The 22,633-nt window shown below is 43.3% G+C and overlaps 1 protein-coding gene across 1 annotated transcript in view; it reads left to right on the plus strand.

Annotated features, from left to right (window-relative positions):
- Window positions 1–16,359: 16,359 nt before the first annotated feature.
- LOC126159076 (beta-1,4-N-acetylgalactosaminyltransferase bre-4-like) overlaps window positions 16,360–22,633 on the plus strand; it is a 51,105-nt gene continuing 44,831 nt past the window's right edge. The window contains exon 1 of the mRNA XM_049916490.1: window positions 16,360–16,421. Within this exon, the coding sequence (XP_049772447.1) occupies window positions 16,360–16,421 (62 nt within the window). The remainder of the gene's footprint in view (window positions 16,422–22,633) is intronic.

Consider the following 22,633-nt stretch of genomic DNA (forward strand, 5'->3'; position numbering starts at 1 on the left):
TTCGTCCAGTCTTAGTGTATTGTTCGTCTGTATGGGACCCTTATCACTTGGATCTGATTCAAGAAATTGAGAAGGTCCAAAGAAGAGCGGCAAGATTCGTGACTGGTACATTTAGCCGTCGCGAGAGCGTTACAAATCTCATAGAAAGTTTGAAGTGGGACTCACTTGCAGATAGACGACGCGCTAAACAGAAGGGGCTGCTACCTAAATTCCGAAATCCAATCTTCACTGAGGATGTAGAGCATATATTATTATCACCAACTTTCAAATCGCGCAATGATCATCATTCAAAGATAAGAGAAATAAGAGCTCGTACTGAGGCGTTCAGACAGTCGTTTTTTTCCTCGTGCGATCCGCGAGTGGAGCAAAAAGGGGGGGGGGGGGGGAGACATATGACTTTGGCGCGAATTGTGGCCTCCCCCACACATCACTTGGTGGCTAGCAGAGTATATATGTAGATGTAGACTGTTCACGTGCTACTGTCGTGAGCACTAGCAGCAAGAGGTAGGAGGACAGCGAAACTGCGACTAGGCGCTAAATGGTTGGACGTCCACGACTCTTCACAGAACGTGGGGTTCGGAGGCTCGTCTGTTCTGTGAAGTAGGATAGATCATCTGTGCCATTTCTGCCAAAGAGTAAAATGCTGGCGCAAGTGTGTTGTAGCACACAGTTCATTGTACGTTGTCGAACGTGGAGCTCCGCAGCAGACCACCCCTACGTGTTCACGTCTTGACCCAACGACATCGTCAATTGCGATCGCACTGGGCGCAGTAGGTCAGTCAGTGGAAACGCGTCGGCTCTTCGGGTGAATCGTACTTTTGCTACGCTATGCCGCTGGTCTGATTAGGTTTAGATTTGACGCCACTTCGGCGACTTGCGCGTCGATGGGGATGAAATGATTAGGACAACACAACCGCAGAAAAGCTCCGACCCAGTCGGGAATCGAACCCGGGCCCTTAGGATTGACATTCTGTCGCGCTGACCACTCAGCACCGGGGGCGGACTATGCCGCTGGTCATCTCAAACCCCGTCATCGAGGTCCTCGAAACGTGCAGCGCGCCACGGACTCACTCTGATGGGAACGATATTATGCTTTGGGAGACATTATCCTCCGCCTGCGTGGGACCTGTGGCAGTAATCGAAGACACGCTGACAGATGAGAACCACCGGCATCCCTTCATGCACGATGTCTACCGCGACGGCGATGTCATCTTTCAGCAGACTAATTGTCCGTGCCTTGGAGCCAAGACTATGCTACAGTGGTTTTAGGAACATTGTAGTGAACCCACGTTCATGTCTCGGCAACCAAATTCGCCTGATGTAAATCCTGTGGAACCCATCTGGGTCGCTATTGAGCGCAATAAATATGTATGCAAATCAGCGGTCCGTTACTTACGCGAATTACATGATCTGTACGTAGACATCTAGTGCCACATACCTCCCCAAAGCTACCAACAAACTGTCTGTTTCCTGATAGGCAGAATCAGTTATGTATTTCTTTTCAAAGACGGACGAACATGCTATTGAGCAGTTGGTCATAAATCATGCGCATGACCTTTACGAATTAGTTTTGTGTGAAGTTGTAAATTGCTGTGACTTTGGAGACGCGTTTAACTCAGACATGGATTATCACTGACAAGACCTTAAGGAGCATTACTGTATAGGATCCAAAATGAGACAATAAGAAATAATCGCCGGAATATAAGTGAAAATTAGTATTAGACTGAAAATTACAAAGAAATGTAAGATGTCGTCTTAAACAACTCTTAAATATGCTCGGAATCACAGAAAACGCAAGTCTGAGAAAAGGTAGCGTCGAAAGGGATTCAAAAAGCCTGAAAAGTCCAGTGCCGAGAAGTTAGAGGCCCACGGCAGAATCGAATATGAAATGCAAAACACTGCGGAGACCCATTACGGAGCTGGCCAGTAAGTCCAAACTTCTGGCTATCTATTCTATAAATATGGCACTACTGTGAAACTATTAAAGAAATTGATAGTTAAATTAAATATTGATACGAAACACTTTGATTTCTATCCCGAAGTTTTCACGAAAAATATACGGCGCAGAATTTTGTTTCCCTTATGGCGTCATGTTTCTTTCTGGTTTGGTGCAGCCTGTTACGACGGGGACCCTGTACGGTGCAAGTTCAAGACCGCCTGAACCGCCGTTTTACAGATCACAACTAACCCTTTATTCACACAAAGTAGTTGGTGTTATCGTGTCGGGGGTTTCTCAAATTCACACCATGTGTCGAGCTTTTAAAACAACTTCTGACATCGTTCTCACAAGTAACATCTAATCAAATTGTGTGCTTGTGTTAGTTACACTTAAGCTTTCCAGGATTTGCCTTTCACCTCCTTCCTTTGACGATTATTCCTGGTTTGCCACTTAACGGATGAAAGGACTGGTGACCTTGTTGTCGCTCCAAACCAAATTGCGTAATTGTTTATTCGTATCAGATCTGCAACTGGATTAGTGATTTCCTGTTCAAAAGGTCATCGTTCGTAGTAATTCATGGCAAGTTATTTAGTAGAAATCGAAGTTATGACTTGGGCTCCCCAGGGAAGATTTTTATGCTGTATCATTGTTATCATGATCGTCATGATTATTCTCTGACGAGTATTTGATGATTATTAGCATGATGTGCCGTGTCCTGTCCTGCAGTGGTTCCTTCTGTACTAATTCCCTAGATCATTTCCTTTCTTGACACCTCTCCCATCTTTATGACTCGAACATTACTTCGCAAGAATTTCGTGTCGCTGGTTTGTATTCTGTTTCTCTCTCTTCCTTTCATTACCCACGTGTCAGAGGCATATGCCCGATGCATAAACCTTTTTCTGTTTTAAGGGACACCCTGTCCATATCAAGCCTCCAACACTCATCCAGAGAACTTCTGCTTGTCTGCCCCGCTCGTTTATTTTTCCGTTGTTTCTTCTATTCTTCTTTATTAAGCTTCGCAAGTAGATGAAAAAAGGGAGGGCGAGGTGATCAAGGAACCCTTAAACACCCACACCGGACCACTGAAATTGTCGGATCTCTTACGGTATCTTTTTTTTAACCAGATTTAATGAGAAATTAGTCAGTGGAATAGAACTCGTCCAGGAGAAATGATTTTAAGTTAGATTTCAAACTTGCTGTGCTTTATTAGGCAAATAATCAAATATTTTTGTTGCTGCATAGTTACTTCCTTTCTGAGCCACTGATAGATTTAATAACGGTAATAAAAGATCAATTTTCTTTCCAGTGTTGTAGATTTGGATATGTTAAATTGTGATGGATTATTTATTACGAATTTCACTAGCGAATGTATTTTGACGGTGCAATTAAAATGAGTAACACGTCTAAGAGGAACCTACATGACGTTCTTGGGTGATCTCGATATATTATACTTTCTGCTCGCTTTTGTGCAGTCAATACTTTCTAAGTTGTGAGTAACCCCAGAAAATTATTGTATAAGACATAATTCAGTGAAAATACACCCAATAGGCCGGCCGAAGTGGCCGTGCGGTTCTAGGCGCTACAGTATGGAGCCGAGCGACCGCTACGGTCGCAGGTTCGAATCCTGCCTTGGGCATGGATGTGTGTGATGTCCTTAGGTTAGTTAGGTTTAATTAATTCCAAGTTCTAGGCGACTGATGACCTCAGAAGTTAAGTCGCATAGTGCTCAGAGCCATTTGAACCATTTGAATACACCAAATATATTAAGAAGTTAATTTCTTTGTTTCAGAGATCAGCAATTACATGAAAATCTAAAGTAGCTGAAATTAATTGTGTGAAAAACTGTCTTTCAGTTAAAGTGGAAGACAGTGTGTTTTAAATGCAATATTCTAAAGTCCGTTTCATGCGAGTAAAGCCTTCATGCTGCAAAATTTCAAAGGTGACAGGGAGTATGTTTTGTAAAGGTAAATTCTGATAAAAACAATCGATCTGTCTGAATTATCTGTGATTTTGTATTACCCGTGCAGTTTCGGTCCACAGTCCCTTGGATAACAGGGAGTTTGCTCTATAATTAGAACGAATTATTCGAAAGGAAGGTGGTCTCTAATTGCTGTTCCCGTGACACACTCACCTCTAATCATGCAAAACCTGTGTGGCTACTGTAGCTGCGGAACGTTAAAAAGATTAATTGGCGCTACAATGAAGTATGCTAGCTCAAATGCATTGAAACCGCTGCAACGCTGCACTTGCACGCTCAATCAAAATAAAAGTTGAGGGCGATAAATATAAATTTTCAGGTCGACACAAACTGAAGCCTGGCCCGGCGAGTGACTTAATCGCGAACGTGGTGATTTAACGTACCAGACAGCGGCTGGTGGTAGTTAATGTTAGGATGAAGGCAACGTAGGAAACAGCGAAAAGTGAGGTGAGTGACATTGATGAAACGTAGATTGCTCGTGCCTGACAGCAATTAGTCGCGTGGCGTACTCCTTACTCTGTTAGACGCCATCAATTTGAGCTACTTCCGCGAATCGATTGTGTGGCACGTCTGAAGTGGCAACTAAGCCACTGTAATGCTGTCCACTGGATTGATTACTCGTCTGCGCTGAGCGTTTTCTCAGCCAGAACGTACAATTTCTAAGTAACGACAGATATCACGAAAGAGAACTTTTTGTCACACATAAACACGCCTTTAGGCGTATCATTTTCTGGTCGAACCTACTGTACACAACATATGAGGGAAATATGACAACGTTCTTCTTCTTCATTTTTTCCCCAGGCTGTCTCCTGTGCCAACCACTTTTTCTCAGAGCAGAACTTATTCTCAAAGTTGCCGAGTATTTGTTGTATATACTCCAGCTTCTGCCTTCCCTACAGTGTTTGCTCTCTACAGCGTCCTCTATTACGGTGGAAGCTAGTCGCTCCTGTGTTAAAGACATCTCCTATCATAACTCTCTCTTCTGTTTTTTCCCATATTTCCTTCCCGGGCGATTCTACGAAGAACGTAATTTCTTACCACTCCGTTTAATCGTCAACATTGTTCTGTAACATCACATTCCAAACGCGCTCACTTCTATACAGTGCTCTGCTCAAAGACTCAAAAACTTCGAAACTACTTTCTCAGACTAAAGTCCTTGTTTGATTACTAGCAGTTACCTATGCTGGTTTTCTTCTTATATATATTCCTTACTTTCCCTTAAAGCATTATTTTTCTTCTGAGCCAGCAGAAAGCCTTCACGTGGTCTACTACGTGATCCTTAATTTTGATAAGTTTATCGCTAATATCATTCGGCTGCTTCTCAATACTTCAGATTTCTTGGCTTTAGTTTCATTCGATACTCTGTTTTATTTAAAAAGCTTTCCGAGTTTTCGCATGAAAGTTCGTATAATCACAAACATTATTAACATTTTATTCCTTTATTCTTCGTGTCTGCATATTTATTTCTCGACATAACGTGACGACGAACACATTTCTCACAACGAGAGACAATTTGTTTGATACCGTCACTGTGGAATATTCGACTTCGTTGACAGCGCCGCAACCTCACCTTTACTCGCACCGTTTCATCACTATCAAATTTAAGTCCTCGAAGGTATTCTTTAAGTTCTTGAAACAGATGAAAATTAGACGGGACCAAGTCGGGACTGTATGGAGGATGATCTATGACGGTGAACCCAAGGGCGTCGGATTGTTGCAGATGACGCGCGCAGCGCACACTATACAGTTTTCTGCGGTTTGAAACTCGATTATAGCACGCTGTTTTTCTCACACACCGACATACTTAAATTACGCACTGCGACACTATGTCATCAAAAGTATCCGCACACCCCCTAAAACATACGCTTTTGATATTAGATTCATTGTGCTGCCACCTACTGACACGTACTCCATATCGGCGACCTCAGTAGTCATCAGACATCGTGGCAGACCAGAATGGGGCGCTCCGCGGAACTTACGGACTTCGAAAGTGGTCAGGTGATTGGGTGTCACTTGTGTCATACGGCTGTATGCGAGATTTCCACACTCCTAAACATCCCTAGGTCCATTGTTTCCAATGTGATAGTGAAGTGGAAACGTGAAGGGACACGTAGAGCATAAAAGCGTGCAGCCCGACCTCGTCTGCTGACTGACAGACCGCCGACAGTTGAAGAGGGTCGTAATGTGTAATGGGCAGACATCTATCCAGACCATCACACAGAAATTCCAAACTGCATCAGCATCCACTGCAAGTACTAAGACAGTCAGGCCCGAGGTGAGAAAATTAGGATTTCATGGTCGAGCGGCTGCTCATAAGCCACACATCACGCCGGTAAATGCCGAACGACGCCTCACTTAGTGTAAAGAGCGTAAACACTGGACGATTGAACAGCGGGTAAACGTTGTGTGGAGTGACGAATCACGGTACACAGTGTGGCGATTTAACTGCAAGGTGTGGATATGGCGAATGCCTGGTGAACGTAATCTGTCAGCGTGTGTGATACCAACAGTAAAATTCGGAGGCGGTGGTATTATGGTGTGGTCGTGTTTTTCATGGTGGCTTGCACCTCTTGTTGTTTTGCGTGGCACTATCACAGCACAGGCCTACATTGATGTTATAAGTGCCTTCCTGCCTCCCCGTGTTGAAGAGCAATTCGGGGATGGTGATTGCATCTTTCAACACGATCGAGCACCTTTTCATAATGCACGGCCTGTAGCGGCCAGGCCTCACCGAGCGACATCGATACCTCTCCTCAGTGCAGCACTCCGTGAAGAGTGGGTTGCCATTCCCCAATAACATCCTTGTAATGCACTGGCCTGCGCAGAGTCCTGACCTGAATCCTATAGAACACGTTTGGGACGTTTTGGAACGCCGACTTCGTGCCAGGCCTCACCGAGCGACATCGATACCTCTCCTCAGTACAGCACTCCGTGAAGAATGGTCTGCCATTCCCGAAGAAACCTTCCAGCATCTGATTGAACGTATGCCTGCGAGAGTGGAAGGTGTCATCAAGGCAAAGGGTAGGCCAACACCATATTTAATTCCAGCATTATCAATGGAGGACGCCACGTACTTTTAAGTCATTTTCAGCCAGGTGTTCCGCTACAGTTGCAATCTTTCCAATGCTGCCTCGGTTTGGAAGGCTTTCTGAATGGATGTGCGTAGTGGCGAAACCCATCAGGTGGCAACCTTCGCCATGCTCAAAATGTCGTGCAAAACGCTGGAAAGTGATTTACGTTTGACTTTCATATTTTTCAACTAACGCATCGACTGTGATACGCTCGTCTCAGAGTACCACAGTCTCCACTTTTCATGCGATTTCCAGTTAGTTTTGTTTGACAATACCGGAAGCGTCTTCTCCACCTAACCACGTCCACTAATTCAGGACGTATTGTTGCAGCATTGTTGAAGGACGCCACGAAGTTAAGTCATTTTCAGCCCGGTGTCCGGATACTTTTGATCACATAGTTTGTTACACACTACAGTTCAGAACCCTCTAGCGGCAGCGGGTTGCAACTTGTGTCAGTGAAGCGAGAAATTGACATGCTTGACATTTAATACCTAAATTGATATTGAGACCAGAATAAAAAAAAATTCGGCTGAGTTACTTTTCAGCACTCCCTCGTACTGTTCATTTAGTTCAACAGGTCCTGTGTTGTTACTTACATTGACTAAGGATAGCAGTGAAACCAGCGAGTCTTGTCAATAATCCATCACTCTGAATTGTGATTTCACTCCTGAACGATTTTCCCCCCCAATTTCCGACAACGCCTCTTCGATGCACAGTGGGAGCGAAAGACAACTTCGTTTCTTTACGCATTTTTTAATCTGAGCACTTCCGTTTGGTCTTCCGTTATTACCTCTCTTATCTCCGTAACTGCACTGCCTGACTAAAAGTGAATCAGTCACAAGATATGGTCGGATGTCAGTGTGACGACGTTCGTGTACTAGCCATCGGCAGGTATGTAAGTGATTAGAGGTAAAATTTTCTGTGATGGGTAGAACGCCCACCAGAATGCATTAGCGTTGTTTGTGATTAGCGTTGCTCCCAGGCCTGGTAGGGTGTACAAGGGACGTGAGCAGCGTCATATGTTAAGCGATCAATGTAAAGGATAGAAATGCTGCGTACTCGCGAGACAGCTTCAACAGCATCTGCTGAGTTTGAAAGGAATGTCACTGTAGAAAGTAGGTTTCCGTTTGGCTGGCTGCTTTAATTGCGCAATATGCGGATTTGTGGTTCGTTCGGATGTGATACTGGCGCGATGTTGGACTGCATGGGAATGTGTAGGCAGCCATTCTCGCGATCAACGTTCTGATCAGTCATGCCTGACCACCGCAAGGTAGCATAGCCGTATTGCGCCCCGAGGACAACGTAACCACCTTCGCATCTGCATTTGCCATCCGAGGACAATTAACGGACACTCCGGAACATTGTGTGTTGTCCCGCACCATTGATCGGAGACTACCTGCAGCCGGACTAAGTAATTATCATCTGATGCATAGGCCACCGTTCCGACTACACAACTGAGGTATAAGTCTGGAGTGGTGGCGTGACGGGAAAGCGTGGACAGCTGATGAATAGCGTCGCATTGTCCTCAGCGATGTGTCTTAGTTCTGTTCTACCCCGGATGGCAATCGGCGGAGAGTATGCAGCGAGCTGGGGAAAAGTACAATTCTTCCAATGTTTTGGAGAAGCACAGCGGTGTTACTCTTGGCGCGGACACGAGGGGTAGTGATTGACAGAGCTGGGACGGCACAACGGCTCGTGATGGACATCCTGTGCCCTCATGTGTTCTCTCGTGCGACAGTATAGCGAGTTATTTTTCAAAAAGACAGTGCCTGTCCACACATGGCACGTCTGTTTATGAACTGTCTTCGCGATGTTGCAGCACTCCCGTCATCAGCAAGTTCCCCAGATATATCCCGAATAGAAGATATGTGCCACCATCTCGGATGTCAGTTTCGCCCTCGTGCCAAGGACCAGATACAACAATTGGGGGATCAGGTGGCCACAGGAGTAGATACAGCGGCCTTGCGACGCCCTTCGCAGCGGTGACGGTGCATGCATTCAGGCCAGAGGAAGTGGAACATAATACAAATTGTGCAGTTATACAGGGTGTTACAAAAAGGTACGGCCAAACGATCTGGAAACATTCCTCACACACAAATAAAGAAAAGATGTTATGTGGACATGTGTCCGGAAACTCTTACTTTCCATGTTAGAACTCATTTTATTACTTCTCTTTAAATCACATTAATCATGGAATGGAAACACACAGCAACAGAACGTACCAGCGTGACTTCAAACACTTCGTTACAGGAAATGTTCAAAATGTTCTCCGTTAGCGAGGATACATGCATCCACCCTCCGTCGCATGGAATCCATGATGCGCTGATGCAGCCCTGGAGAATGGCGCATTGTATCACAGCCGTCCACAATACGAGCGCGAAGAGTCTCTACATTTGGTAGCGGGGTTGCGTAGACAAGAGTTTTCAAATGCCCCCATAAATGAAAGTCAAGAGGGTTGTTGAGAAGCGTACGAACACATCGACTGAAATGTGCAGGAGCTCCATCGTGCAGGAACCACATGTGTCGTACTCGTACTCGTAAAGGCACATGTTCTAGCAGCACAGGTAGAGTATCCCGAATGAAATAATAACGTGCTCCATTGAGCGTAGGTGGAAGAACATGGGGCCCAACCAAGACATCACCAACAATGCCTACCCTAACGTTCACAGAAAATCTGTGTTGAAGACGTGATTGCACAATTGCGTGCGGATTCTCGTCAGCCCACACATGTTGATTGTGAAAATTTACAATTTGATCGCGTTGGAATGAAGCCTCATCCGTAAAGAGAATATTTGCACTGAAATGAGGATTGACACATTGTTGGATGAACCATTCGCAGAAGTGTACCCGTGGAGGCCAATCAGCTGCTGATAGTGCCTGCACACGCTGTACATGGTACGGAAACAACTGGTTCTCCCGTAGCACTCTCCATACAGTGACATGGTCAACGTTACCTTGTACAGCAGCAACTTCTCTGACGCTGACATTAGGGTTATCGTCAACTGCACGAAGAATTGCCTCGTCCATTGCAGGTGTCCTCGTCGTTCTAGGTCTTCCCCAGTCGCGAGTCATAGGCTGGAATGTTCCGTACTCCCTAAGACGCCGATCAATTGCTTCCAACGTCTTCCTGTAGGGACACCTTCGTTCTGGAAATTTGTCTCGATACAAACGTACCGCACGGCTATTGCACCGTGCTAATCCATACATTAAATGGGCATCTGCCAACTCCGCATTTGTAAACATTGCAATGACTGCAAAACCACGTTCGTGATGAACACTAACCTGTTGATGCTACGTACTGATGTGCTTGATGCTAGTACTGTAGAGCAATGAGTCGCATGTCAACACAAGCACCGAAGTCAACATTATCTTCCTTCAATTGGGCCAACTGGCGATGAATCGAGGAAGTACAGTACATACTGACAAAACTAAAATGGGCTCTAACATGGAAATTAAGCGTTTCCGGACAGATGTCCACATAACATGTTTTCTTTATTTGTGTGTGAGGAATGTTTCCTGAAAGTTTGGCCGTACCTTTTTGTAACACCCTGCATATCCAAGTTCTTTGTACATTTGACTCTATTTTGTAATCACTGCAAAAACGTCATATAGCCTCCCAACCCGTAAAGTTCCATTTCTTTTCCTCCTCAGCTTCTGCGTGCTTCATTTTTTATTTTTTTTTCCCAAGCAGTGCTATCGCCAACTATAGAGCAGCCACTGTCAGTGCCTGTTGACGGTAACAGAGGTTAGCAGTGTAGGTGCACAGAGGTATAATGGAAAGTCGACACAGCGAATTCAAGGGTCACTAATGCAAAACGATTTCCCGTGATTCGAGTGTTCTAATCGGGCTACCAATTTTTTGATGAATTGTAACGACCAGATTTATAGTGTCTACAGTTCAAAACGTATGATCGGAGAATATGCTGCGACAAACTGGCAATACAGGGCGTTTCAAAAAGAAAGAGCAGATTTCAAACATTTATTTCTCAAAAACTACAAATGATAGAAACACAATTCAAACGTTTCTTGTCAGAGAAAGGTTCAAAGTTTTTCAATGGTCCGCGCAGAAGTTCCATGCAAATCCGCAGTGGCGCTGGCGTTTGTTTGTAGGAAAATGGCGACGACACCACAGGAACGATCATTTTGTGTGCTGCAATTTGCAAAGTTAGAGTCCATTGTTGGTGTGCAACGTGCATTCCGCCGTCAATTCAACAAACAGCCGCCTCGTCATAAGCAAATTTATGAGTGGCATCACAGATTCGTAGAAGATGGTTGCATCTGCAAGCGAAAAAGCACGGGTCGTCCACGCACATCGGATGAAAATGTCGAGCGTGTCCGTGCAGCTTACGAAAGGAGCCCTAGAAAATCCACGACACGGGCAAGTCACGAACTAAACATGTCTAAAACAACGGTATGGCGCGTTCTGAGTAACCGTCTGCACATGAAGCCGTACAAACTGCAGTTATTGCAAGCATTGCGTCCTGACGACCACAACAAAAGGTTCGAATTTTCAACTGCAATTCTACAGGACATGGAAGAGGACAATTTTGCCGAACGATTAATTTTTTCAGATGAATCAACGTTTCACATTTCTGGTAAAGTTAATCGGCATAACGTACGAATTTGGGCGAGTGAAACTCCGAGGGACGTTATTCAACATGAAAGAGACTCACCAAAGGTTAACGTCTTTTGTGCAATTTCGGTAAACAAAGTTTATGGACCTTTCTTTTTCATGGAGAAAACTATCACAGGAACCATTTACCTGGACATGTTAGAAAACTGGCTATTTCCTCAACTTCAGGAAGATTCAAATCACTTCATCTTCATGCAAGATGGCGCCCCACCACACTTCTCTGAACCTGTACGACGGTACCTAAATAACACCATTCCAGGACGGTGGATTGGAAGAGCAGGAGCACAAGATCAATGTCATCGTCTGTGGCCTCCCAGGTCACCAGACCTTACTCCCTGCGATTTTTATTTGTGGGGGTACATAAAGGACTGTGTTTATGTCCCACCTATGCCCGCTACTCTTCAAGAGGTACGACATCGAATTGTTGCGGCCGTGAATTCGGTAACTAAACACCAGTTGCGTCGTGTGTGGCAAGAAATGAGATACCGGTTTGATATTTGTCGTGTAACAAATGGTGCTCATATTGAGGTACAGTTTTGATATTTGTTGTGTAACATTTGGTACTCATATTGAGTGAAGGACCGTTGGAATTGTGTTTCTATCATTTGTAGTTTTTGAGAAATAAATGTTTGAAATCTGCTCTTTCTTTTTGAAACGCCCTGTATTTCCTGCCGCCTATCGAAAATACTACATAAGACATAAGTAACTATTCTTACTACTATAATTACACTGAAAACACATTTTAAAAATCGGCTGATATCTTGGTATGCGACACTTGTTACCTAAGACAACTGAAACATAGAGGCAAATGGTTTGGATATTTTGAATCACTATCACACACCGTCTCTAGATATACTCCTTCACCCATTTATATTTCAGTAGATCTAATATTGTTACATGAAGTATAAATGAACAAGGTATTAGCTAAGAAAATAGTAAGGTTGAGGCACATGACCCATCTACATGGTTATTCTGCAAATCACATTTAAGTGCCTGGCAGAGGGTTCATCGAACCACCTTCACAATTCTCTATTATTCCAATCACGTACAGAGCGCGGAAAGAAGGAACACCTATATCTTTCCGTACGAGCTCTCATTGCCCGTATTTTATCGTGGTAATCGTTTCTCCCTATGTAGATTGGTGTCAACAAAATATTTTTGCATTCTGAGGAGGAAGTTGGCGATTGGAATTTCGTGAGAAGATTCCGTCGCAACGAAAAATGCCTTTCTTTTAATGATGTCCAGCGCACATCCTATATCATTTCTGTGACACTCTCTCCCATATTTCATGATGATACAAAACATGCTGCCCTTCTTTGAACTTTTTCGATGCACTCCGTTCGTCCCACTCCTCGCACCAGTACTCTAAAAGAGGGCGGACAAGCATACTGTAGACAGTCTCCTTTGTAGGTCTGTTACATTTTCTAAATGTCATGTCGATAAAACGCAGTCTTTGGTAAGTCTTCCCCACAACATTTTATGTATGTTCCTTCCAATTTAAGTTGTACGTAATTGTAATACCTAGGTATTTAGTTGAATTTACAGCTTTTAGATAAGACTGATTTATCGTGTAACCGAAGTTTAACGTATTCCTTTTAGCACTCATGTGGATGACTTCACATTTTTCGTTATTTAGGGTCAACTGCCAATTTTGCGCACCATTCAGATATCTTTTCCAAATCGTTTTGCAATTTGTTTTGATCTTCTGATGACTTTATTAGTCAATAAACGACAGTGTCGTCTGCAAAAAACCTAAGACGGCTGCTCAGACGGCTGCTCAGATTGTCTCCCAAATCGTTTATATACACAAGGAACAGCGAAGGGCCTATAACACTACCTTGAGGAACGCAAGAAATCACTTGTGTTTTACTCGACGACTTTCCGTCAATTACTACGAACTGTGACGTCTCTGACAGGAAATCACAAATCCAGTCGCATAACTGAGACGATATTCCATAAGCACGCAATTTCACTACAAGCCGATTGTGTGGTACAGTGTCAAAAGCCTTCCAGAAATCCAGAATCGATATGAAATCGCTTGTCAATAGCACTCAACACTTCATGTGAATAAAGAGCTAGTTGTGTTTGACAAAAACGATATTTTGTAAACCTATGTTGACTATGTGTCACAGACGGTATAGTAATATCTAGCAAAGATATAATAGGCACTTAATATCCAAGCAGCCTGAAATGCTTCGTTAATGTAAGGTGTGCCTCTTTCGAATTTCTTTGCTGTAGACTTGTTTGTGCTGCACGTTAAGCATCTCACGCTGAAGTGGCGAACTGTAGTCCATGACTCGATCATCGAGATGTACTGGTGAAAACGTTCACCTTGTTCGTCACTGACTGAATCTAGGTGTAACCTCCCCACAAAAATAAAAATAAATATTATGGATAAGATTCTAATTTTAGTGTAACCTCAAAACAAAATTCTTTCTAATTTGCAACCTCCCTACAAAAATTCTTTTCACTTTAACCTTAACACAAAATTCTTTCTGATTTAATCTAAGTTCAAAATTCATTCACACTTAGCGTAACCGCACAACAGAAAAATTCCTAAACCTCTCAACAGTAAAAATTATGATTGTCGTTCACATTCAGTATAACATCCCAAATAAAAAAATAAATTCAGTAACCTGGTAATAAAACAATGTAAGTAACCTCTCATTTAAATTGTCGCTCCTTATGACTTTTCAATAATTCACTGTGAATTTAACCTGGTAAATTTTGGACGACATCAGTGCTGCGTCATGGCCCTGAAAGATCATTCTGAATGAAAAAAAGGAAAAATTCTTACCTCAATGAAGTCGCCGGATATATCTGCTCTTACAATAAAATTTTCCGGCACAGCTCTGTGCAATGCTGGCCGACCTATCTGTCATTTATGAAAGGGAGCAACTGATTTTTCTACTGCAATAATCGGGATGATCATGGATGGGAGAAATTAGTAAATTCTTTAAATTGAAATGAATGGTTGTTAAAAGTTACTTTTTATGAGGAAGATTATTATTACGAGAGTTTTAAAACATTTACATGCGACTTGAGATAACATTACTACATATGTGCGAGGCTGCTTTTTACCTTGTACAATAATACTCAGGCTCCGGCATCGCTGCATCGCGACCGGGCCAGCCAAGACGATACACCAGACCAAACTCCAGACTAGCAACAACTTACTGCTACAGCTACACAGTTCCTACTGCAGTCAACACTGCTCTCTGGTCAGAGACCTTGCATATCGCAGGCAGCGCATGAGCAATACATCGAAATTACATCTGCTCGGACCTCTTACATGGGTTTTCGGGGAAGAAGTAGAGATGTGAGTTGAGGAGATGAATTCTGATGGACATCTTGACACCCAGCTGTTTGTACGCGCTGGTGCGCTTCTTCACAGCATTTACATAGCCAGCAGATGTACAATTTCGATTTGAATGCCACCTATGCAGTTCTTCGGTATCATTCAGTAAGTTCATCAACGGCACACGGGAGACTTTATTTCCTGGCTGCATTCTGTTTCAGATTGCAAATTTTTCTTCGTGTGGTGCTGTTTTCTGTTTCTACTGTACCGTTGTTCTTGGTGTACCCCGTCTACAGTCCCATGAGAGTGATAACTTTTAATCACCACAGATATACCTTTTATACTCCTGAAAGCGTATTTTTTCAAGAAGTAGCGAAATAGTATGTCTCATTCAGGTGAGTAGAATATCCAACCGATAATGATGCATATTTGTTTCCATTGTGTAAATTACTGCTTTCATACTTGTTTTAGATGAGTCGATAAACGCTACCCATGCTTCGATGTGTTCCACGCCGAGGCTTGACGTGAGACTTTTGAATGTCCGGACAGTAAGAAACAATGCCACTCAGTGCAGAGAAATTTACAAATTCTTTGTATATGTGACGAAAATGTAAAATTGTTCTAGCACTAACAAAATGTCAAGCTGAAGTCACAAAGGTCAGCATTGTTCATTAAGTGAATAACATCTCCAGTTTGGTGGCCAGGGTCAGTACATTGCTGGAAGCTGAAAAAGAACTCTTCCTGCGTTTTTCCTCAACTGTTTATTTTGTATGTGCTATTCCTATTGCACAAGCGATGGAATCGAGATCAGTTGGTTTAGAAACTCAGCGAACGTCTGGATACTTTACGGATGCACGAGTTTGTAGTAGGAAAATCCCGTGACATATGCCAGGCAGAAGTGAGTCTGTGGTGTGGTTGCATGCCTCGCGCCATATTATAGGAACTCCGATTACCAAATGGTTATTCTGCGCCTTCATTATCCAACCACGCAAGTTGCATGCACATTGCTGAAAATGTCGGTTTGTCTGCCGCAGGAAATATTCTTCGAAAACTTTTGTTTGCAAAAGACATGTTTTAATTTTTTTTTATTTCCTGTTCCCCCACTCTCGTTTTGTACACGGTATATTCAAACAGACGTGAGTAACCACCAAATGACAACATGTCGAAAAACATGAGAGATCTATGTTCCTCAGAGTTTATTTCTTTGAGTAAGTTGATGCTCAGCGCAGACAAGTAATCAGTCTAACAATCAAATGGACAACATTACACTGACTCACTTGCCACTTTAAGCGCGCTACAGAATCGATTCGCAGAAGTTGCTCAGAAAGATTGCATCGAACCGTATGCTACGCGATTGATTGCTGTCAGGCACTCGCAATCGTATTTATGAAAGATATAGATCGCCGCCTTCCTCGCTACTGTTGATGCCTTCACCTCAACATGACCAACATGACACGTGGCTGGTCTGTAGCTTGCATAACAGTTCAGACGGCGAGTCACTGGTACTCTGCACACGGATAGCTTCGTGTCTAGCTGATACCCGACTTGATAAGTTGACTCACCCGCGCGTCCCATTTTCTGAGTAATTGGGATGGATACGATTTATTGTGCATTAAATTCTTTTAGTTTTGGACAAAATACTGTTAATTCAATTCGATTAAACTTGGCCAGAAATTGCAGTGGAACTTTCATGAGTCAATTTTTTGGTCTTCTGACTGTTTTGATCTGGCGCGCCACGACTTTCTCTTGTGTAACAAAGTCTTCATCTCGGAGTAGCGCATCCTCCACCCGTATTTGCTGGGTATATTCCAGTCTGTCTTGTCTCCCAGTTTTCATCCTGTACGTCTCCTTCTACAACCATGAAAGTTGTTCCCTGATGCCTTAACATAATATCGATCATCCTGTTTCATCTTGTGGTAATTTTTTCCGCATATTCCTTTCCTCGCCGATTCTCTGGAGAATCTCCCCTTTTTTTTATCTTGTCAGTCCTCTTCAACTTTCAGCATACTTCTGTGACTCCACGTCTTAAAAACTTCTATTCTGTTCTATTTTGATTTTTTCCCCTCGTCCATGATTCAGAGATGAGCTTCAGACGTACAGTACTTCCGCCGCAATTTCTTCTTGAAATGAGGGCCTCAGTTTGATTCCAGCAGACCTATTTTAGGGAGGAACTCTCTTTGCCTGCGCTGGTCTGCTTCGTATATTATTCTTGCTTTATCTTGCGTTAATATGTTTACTGGGCTGCTGTATTCACTCACCTCGTCGACCACATGCTTCCCTATTTTAATAATCTTATCGCTAATCTCATTTGTACTACTCCTTAATAATTCTATCTTTATTTGGTTTACTCTGCCCCCATTCAACAGTATCTATAGTTCTACCTTCCGTTGATTTCCTTCTCTGGTTTATCTACACACACCAAAAAAAAAGTTTTGCATCACCTCGGTGCCGAGAATTCCGCAACCTGTACAGGATATTGAAATAGAGATCAACGTAAACATCATTTCCGGCCTTTTTATTGCTCATGAAAACCATACATTGCATGTTGTTCCACCATACAGCGAGACCTTCAGAGGTGGTGGTCCAGAAAGCTGTACACACCGGTACCTCTAATACCCAGTAGCACGTCCGCTTGCATTGATGCATGCCTGTATTTGTCGTGGCATAGTATCAACAAATTCATAAAGGCACTGTTGTCCAGATTGTCCCACTCCTCAACGGCGATTCGGCGTAGATCCCTCAGAGTGGTTGGTCGGTGGGTCACTTCGTCCATAAACAGCCATTTTCAATCCATCCCAGGCATGGTCGATAGGGTCCATGTATGGAGAACATGCTGGCCACCTAGTCGAGCGATGTCGTTACCCTGAAGGAAGTCATTCACAACAAAATGTGCACGATGGGGGCGCGAATTGTCGTCCATTAAGACGAATGCCTCGCCAATATGCTGCCGATATGGTTGCACTATCGGTCGGATGTTGGCATTCACGTATTGTACAGCCGTTACGGCGCCTTCCATGACCACTAGCGGCATACTTCGGCCTCACATAATGGCACCCCAAAACAGCAGGGAACCTCCACCTCGCTGCACTCGCTGGAAAGTGTGTCAGAAGCGTTCAGCCTGACCGGGTTGCCTCCAAACACGACTCCGACGATTGTATGGTTGAAGGCATATGCAACACTCATCGGTGAAGACAACGTGATGCCAATTCTAAGCGGTCCATTCGGCATGTTGTTGGGCCCATCTGTACTGCGCTGCATGGTGTCGTGGTTTGCAAAGCTGGATCTCGCCTATGGACGTCGGGAGTGAAGCTGCGCATCATGCAGCCTATTGTGCACAGTTTGACTCGTAAATGACGTCCTATGGCTGCAAGAAAAGCACTATTCAAAATGATGGCGTTGCTGTCAGGGTACCTCCGAGCCATAATCCGTAGGTAGCAGTCATCCACTGCAGTAGCAGCCCTTGGGCGGCCTGAGCGAGGCATGTCATCGACAGTTCCTGTCTCTCTGTATCTCCTCCACGTCAGAAAAACATCGATTTGGTTCACTCCTAGACGCCTGGACACTTCCCTTGTTGAGAGCCCTTCCTCGCAGAGTGTAACAATGCGGGCTCGATCGAACCGCGGTATTGACCGTCTAGGCATGGTTGAATTACAGACGACACGAGCCGGCCGAAGTTTCTTTGGTTTTTCTGACGTTTCGCCAGCACGAGTGACTGACATTGTCCAAGTTTCACCCTCGATTGTTATGTTTTCAATGTATTTACTTTGCCGTTTCGCCCTGTGTCATTTATTAACTGGGCTACCTTTCCATTGCGTCTAATTTCAAGTGTGTGACATTCATACATAAATTTAATGACCATCCAGTACTCTTTGCGTGTCTTAATTGAAGGACCGTCACGAACATTATTTTCTTTTTTTCATGCCAATCTTTCTAATAAGTTCTGTGATTGTGGCATTTCTTCGAATCAGTTGTGGCATCTGCTAGCGTTAAAAAGGAGATCCAGTTTCAAACCTAGTCTGAAAAATTAAAAATAGAACAAATTATAGTTACAACTATCTAAAATTGATAAAGTGCGTCAACATTGTAGTCATTGCCTTCTGTAGTTTTCTAATTTGATGTTCTCCTGTTTCGAGATCTTACCCTATGTGTCTTAAACGGTAGTTTTTAGCTCTGTTCCTGTTACTTGCTGATGGTCCACACCGTGAAGAGGTGTTGGTGTATTTCAGTCATCCTTTATTCCTAGATTTTCCAGAAATGTTGACTGTTTATGTGAGTGAAGTGTTTCTTCGTCCTCAAACTTTTTTTTTGTCTTCCAAAAACCACAATACGCGCTATGAGGAGAATATTGATGAGTAGACACTTTGTGAAAATGTTTTCCCCACACAACTATACTTACTGCATCCATATTATTTTATAGTTTGTCTTACAGTTTTTACAGTGTTCTTATACAATGAAAACGTTATCAGCTCACAGTAGCGACACCAGCTGGATTCCCACGGCCGGACGACTACTCTGGCGTAGCGGTCATAAATTATGTACACAAATCTACCTCATAAATCGGGGTGTCTGTTAGTGAAAATTTATCAAAATCCTAACAGTAGTTCCTTAGATCAAGCATTTCATACGGACAGAAAAATGGCGCAGGGGCCTTTGTTATGTGTGTTTTATTTGAATTAAAAACAGTCTTGGTTGCAACTTGGTCTTTTATTAACAACGCGTTTTCCCTCCGTGGGGCGTCTTCAGGTTATCTTAAAACTTCCTTTACAAAATATTAAAAACATTTAAGCGGCTCTGTGCTAGACTGAAGCACGTGTCAAATCATATGGACCCGTCAGACCTTAATAAAGTCGTACCAGTAGGCCAGAATGGTGCAATGGTAGGACCGCACTCAAGAAGTAGTGTACACATTTAAACAACTTCACGGCAAGAACATAAAGGAGACACAAAGGTAGGCGAGCAGCGGAATCTTATTAAGGTCTCTTTGCGGGTTCGTCTAATTTGACGCTTGCTTCAGTCTAGCACAGGGCCGTTTTATGGTTTTAAAGTGTTGGACAAGGAAAAGGTCTCGGCGGGTCCATCGGATTCGACGCATGCTTCAGTCATGCAGTGACATTTCATTGCTTTTAATATGCTGTAGCCGCGCGAGATTAGCCGAGCGGTCTGAGGCGCTGCAGTCATGGACTGTGCGGCTGATCCCGGCGGAGGTTCCAGTCCTCCCTCGGGAATGGGTGTGTGTGTTTTGCCTTAGGATAATTTAGGTTAAGTAATGTGTAAGCTTAGGGACTGATGATTTTTAGCAGTGAAGTCCCATAAGATTTCACACACTTTTCAATATGTTGTAAAAGGCAAGTTGAAGATAATTTGAAGTGCCCCACGTAGGCGACAGGCGTTTTTAATAAAAGAACAAGTTGCAACCAAGACTGTTTTTAACTGAAATATTCTACATACGTTTGCTTCACCAGGCCGCCTAATGGAGTAAAAGAAATTTTATGTAATATACATATTATAATTTATACATAAATTATGGAAGAAAATAGATGGTAAACAACGTTACGACGAAATGTCAACTCGCTGAAATTCACAGTCCTCCATACAGAATCCACCAGTAATCATGTGATCAGAAATAAAACAAAGCGAATACTGCCAACAGATACACAAAAAGGCCCCAGTGAGAAAATGTCATTCCATCAAAAAATAAACCTGCTTTAACATTGATGAAAAATTAACTGCTCTTCTAGTCTACCACAGTTCGTGAAAGTAAGTCGAAGTAATGAGCACAATTCAATTTTTAGTTTGGTTGGTGACCCATATTGCCATTTTCACTCTCCTTAAAATGTGGTATAGCTGTTGGCTGTTCTTGGAAGGGAAGGGAAGGTAAGGTAATGGCCGTCGACCAACGTGCCTTCCTGCATGAGTCACTTGAGATGCTATTGTTCAGCAGCTGGCGCGCAGGAAGCAGTATGGGTTTGCTACGGAGGGGCAAGGGGAACAGGAAAGAGGCCTTGCGCTGTGCGCCGTGTCGTTGCAAGTTAATCACGAGCCACCGGGACAGTCGGCAAAAAGGGCGGAACAATCAGCTTAATACACCACCACGGTAATACATATAGCGATGGTTTAGGATCCGTCAACATGAATGTCGAACACTCTAGTGTAGATTTGCGTTGCATCTTCGTCGTGTACGGTACCAATATCTCCCAAAAGGACGCGCTCGAAAATGCGATTTTTAGGGAGTCATAGCACTCGTGATATTGATCACAGAGATACGATGCCAAGCATATCGTATAGCCGTTGGCACATCGAACATTTGTATACCTATTGGATAAAAGGGCATGCTGTAACTATCCTACAATACAGGGTCTTAATTTAAACATTACACATTTCCTCCAGCCCAGGCAAATTGAGCAAATCGGTTTTTTCTTTTGCATAAGGTGCGGTCTAGGGTAGGCTTTAGGTGGCTCAGTAAAGTATCATTTCTTCATGGGCGGTTCCTGAGAAAACCCAGAAAGACCATGATTTTTGGATAGGAAAAGTAGCAATTGTGAGGATGGCCACTTCTATAATTTCCATTCATCGTGGATCGTCGAAATTTTTACCGTATGTTTGTGAGATAATATTTGGGTATCTTAGAAACTGTTTTAGATATCATTATCCATTACCGAGATTCAGAGGAGCGAAGTTACCGTTCTTATTCACATATGTATGAGGCGTAAATGTAGTTCTAACGGATAAAGTGAAAACATGGCAGGGACTCTAGGGTCATCGCAAAGGTTCTGAGATCAGCAAACTACGCTTTTAGTAAGCGTTTTTTCACCAGTAAAATTTTGACGCTCTTTTGTTTTGTATAATCGACACCTCATGCCTACAGAAAAAGGCACAAAGTGCTAATGCAGCATCAAAAAAAGGGCTAAAAAGCGTCGTGACGTGCTTAAAAATAAGTTAATTGACTGCCAAAAATTATGTGAAACTGGAACGTGTGCAAATTCAGTATAATATTTGTAATAACGTTATCGACTCTCGTAGGATACAAATCGTAAGCAAGGCGTTTTCGATGAACTGAACTTGATGAGAAAAGTACCTAGAAAAAAATGTAAAGCTAACAATTTTGTGTTACCCTTACATTATACGTACTTATTTGTTCTCAATGTGTGTTTGTGTCCGAACATATTCGAGTTTGTTCTTTTTTGCCTTTTTTGGTTTGGTTTTGCTGAAAGAGTGTAGCTGAGGAACAGTGATGATGGAAGAGAGAGGTGACAATGCCAGTGGGAGAGAAAGAGAAGAGGGGTGCTGATAGGAGAGGTAAAGAGATATGGATGGAGTTAGAAGAAATTGAAGCAAAAGAGAAAGACGACGGTGGAAAAGAAAAAGATGAATAGAGACCATATATAGGATAGGGGGAAGGGGGTCTGGACCCTTCCAGACCGGTGAAGTTTCACACTTAGGTGCAGGGGAGGGCGCATTTTGGACCGAAATATTAAACACCGGGTACTGGGGAAAAGTAAGTTGGACCCACTTCTCCCCCAATTCTTGAGCTGCCGAGGTCTGGTGGGGACAGTGGCAAGGGAAAGAAAGACAAAAGGAGACAGTGTAAGTGAAAGAAGAGACAATGGTAGTGAGATATACTATACATCAATGGGAGGAAAAGGAGACAATGGGGAGGGATATAAGACAATCTCAGTGAGAGGGAGATTCCAAGTATGAAGGCTTAACTACAAAG

Source organism: Schistocerca cancellata, chromosome 2 (assembly GCF_023864275.1).
Source record: "Schistocerca cancellata isolate TAMUIC-IGC-003103 chromosome 2, iqSchCanc2.1, whole genome shotgun sequence".
Lineage (NCBI taxonomy): Eukaryota > Metazoa > Arthropoda > Insecta > Orthoptera > Acrididae > Schistocerca > Schistocerca cancellata.